At 60.6% G+C, this 2,685-nt stretch overlaps 1 protein-coding gene across 1 annotated transcript; it reads right to left on the reverse strand.

The window, feature by feature from the left end:
- Nucleotides 1-804: 804 nt before the first annotated feature.
- Nucleotides 805-1,869, reverse strand: LOC126069892 (PC-esterase domain-containing protein 1B-like). The gene has a single exon (XM_049873538.1). The coding sequence runs from the start codon at nt 1,861-1,863 to the stop codon at nt 805-807; it is 1,059 nt and encodes a 352-aa protein (XP_049729495.1). The 5' UTR covers nt 1,864-1,869.
- Nucleotides 1,870-2,685: the final 816 nt, after the last annotated feature.

The following is a 2,685-nucleotide window of genomic DNA, read 5'->3' on the forward strand; positions in this document are numbered from 1 at the left end:
AGAAAAGCTGTCAGTCTCCCAAGTGTGTGCAAATACATTAATTCACCTTATGGGTATAGAAAACCGTCCGGGAGGCTTGTTTTTTCACCAGCCCTGAGAGGCACTTAATGTCAGCTCACTGAATTGAGCATTGCATCTTCCTAAGGGTTAAGAGCCGCTCAAGCTCAGGGCTCTTCTGAACAAATAACTCTTCTACAGAAACTACAGGTAATTCAAGGGAATGTATTTCACCTGATTGCCTCTTTGGCCCTGAAAGCAGCAGAAGCCCCCAAGAAGGCGTTCTGCTCCTTGCCCCAAAAGGCACCCAGAACATAATGGGAGTGCCAGGCTACACTGATCCATTATTGACACACTGCCAGGGCACAGCCCCGCAAAGACTCCGCAGAGACATTGCGTTTGTGAAGGCACTTTTTTAATTCGGAGTTTGCTTGTACATCAAGGCAAGGAGGAGACAGCCGTGGGGGTGTACGTCTGGTACTGGTATCTGCTCCAGTAAGGCCTGTCGCTGCTGAGAGGGGTGGAGGGGTGGCTGGAGGTGTTTCAGACCTGCATGCCTAGGGAATCCCCCAAGGAAGGGTCCAAGGGGGAGAGGACGGCCTACATGGAGGGGTGGCTACTGAATCCTTGCCTGTGGTCAAGTCTGGGGCTGCGGTCCCTGCCCCTGCGCCTCTCTGGCCCTGCAGGGGGACCTGGGGGGTAAGGTGGAGAAGCCCGGTGAACCACGCGGCGCTGCTGAGAATCAGAGGCCCTATGTATTCGGCCGTGGCGGGGCTGCCGGCAAGGGGTCGGGTTTGCTTCCTGGCCCTATCTAGCGTGCTGTGCATAGCTGTCACCAGAGCATGGCTGGCGCTGCAGGGATTGGTCCCAGGGCAAAGTGGAGCCATGGCGGCGCGGCCTGAAGCACCTGCGATCCTGGGGCAGGGAAACAGGGGGTCTTCGCGACTGAGTGATAGGGCCCAGGGACCTAGGTGGGCGCGAAGGCGGGGCCTCCTCCCCGAATTCACCTCCGTGGCGCTGGAGCAGCCTGTCGCTCGCGGGCCCTCTGAGAGGGCTCCCAAGGCCTTCCCAGAGCCACCTGCCCACCGGGTCATCGCAGGGCAGGTCCACGCCCCAGGCGTCGCCCACGTGGGCCAGCAGCAGCTGCGAGAGCCTTCGGTGAGCGTGTTGGTTCCAGTGCACGCCATCTGGCTGCTGGCGCTGCCAGGAGTGCCGGAAGTGGAAATGCAAGTCCAGCACGTCGAAGCCGAACCTGCTGGCCTCAGCGGCGCTGTAGAAGTTGGCCTCCACCACATCATCCCGCAGGCACGCGGTCGGGGGCATGCCCTCAGGCGGCAGGAAACCCCCCGAGACCGTCTCAGCCACTGGCATGGCAGTGTTCCACACCACGAGGCATGACTCGGGCAGCACCTGGCGAAGACGCCAGAACAGGGTCTCCAGGTTCCTCCTGTAGCTCCACATGGAATCCTGGCCATACCTGGACAGGTCCCAGAGGCAGGAGTTAATGATGACCACGTCTGGGCCGTGCTTGCCCCTCAGCAGCTCCAGCAGGACTTTTTCCACGTACCGGGAGTAGGCGCGTGTGAGGAAGTAGACGCGCACAAGGTGGTGTGTGGAGAAGAACTCGCGGACTTCGCGGTAGTGGGTCCCGTTGTGCATACGGCCCCACCAGCCGCCGTGCAGCAGCCTGTCCTGCTCGAAGCTCATCTCGCCCTTGGCCTTCAGCTGACTGCTTGAGAGCAGGCAGTCCTTCTGCAGCAGGAGCACCACGTCCTTGTACACGGCCCTCTGCACCAAGTCCCCCATGACGACCACGAACTTGTTGTGCAGCAGCTGCCGGACTTCGGACGCCCTCAGGTGGACCATGGTGGCTGGGCGAAGGTGGCCTAGCTCCTGCCTTCCCTCAGGGCGGGTCCCGAAAGAGCTCTGGACCGAGGGCTGAGCGGCTGCTGCCAGAGACGGAGAGAGGGCAGGCTGGCTGGCTGGCTGGCGGTTGTCGGGGCGGCCGGGCGGGCAGACGGGGGGCTGTTTAATGCAGCTGGACTGGCCTGGGCCTGGACCGGGCGGAGAAAGGGGGCAGCGTCCGGGGCCCTGAAAGCCGTCTCGCCAATCCTTAGGCCCACGGTGTGATCTCTGAACCCACGGCCCTGCCCCCGTACCCGGCTTGGCTCCCCCTGGTGGAGGGCAGCGGTGCTGACACTGATGCTGTTGGTCTGGAAGGATGTAGGCTGTTCCCGCCTCAGCCACCACCTGTGCTCCAGGCACTGGGAAAAGGTCTGTCCACTGGGAGAACCAGGCCACTTCCAGGGCCGTGGCCCAGTCGGTGGTGGATCCACACCCAGGATTTCCAGGCAGCGTTGATGAGAATACTCAGGAAAACCTATTCATCTTAGTTCCACAATGATTTTGTCTTTGTTTTCATTTTGTCTCTCCTTACCAATCCCATTGTGAGTACCTCTGCCCTCCTCAGAAATGACAGGAACACACCCCATGACCGATCACTTTGCCCCAGGGTAAAGCCTGGAGACCCCTTCTAACACAGTGTCACAACCGGGGTGTGGGAAGCCATATCCACAAGGTACTGGCCATGATGGTGTCCCCAAGGAGCCCATCCTTCACCCTTCCATCTGCACACCCAGTGCTCCTGAGCTGAGGCCTGGCCACCACACAGCTTCTCTGCATTTACCC

This window comes from Elephas maximus (genome assembly GCF_024166365.1).
Source record: "Elephas maximus indicus isolate mEleMax1 chromosome Y unlocalized genomic scaffold, mEleMax1 primary haplotype SUPER_Y_unloc_1, whole genome shotgun sequence".
Taxonomy (NCBI): Eukaryota; Metazoa; Chordata; class Mammalia; order Proboscidea; family Elephantidae; genus Elephas; species Elephas maximus.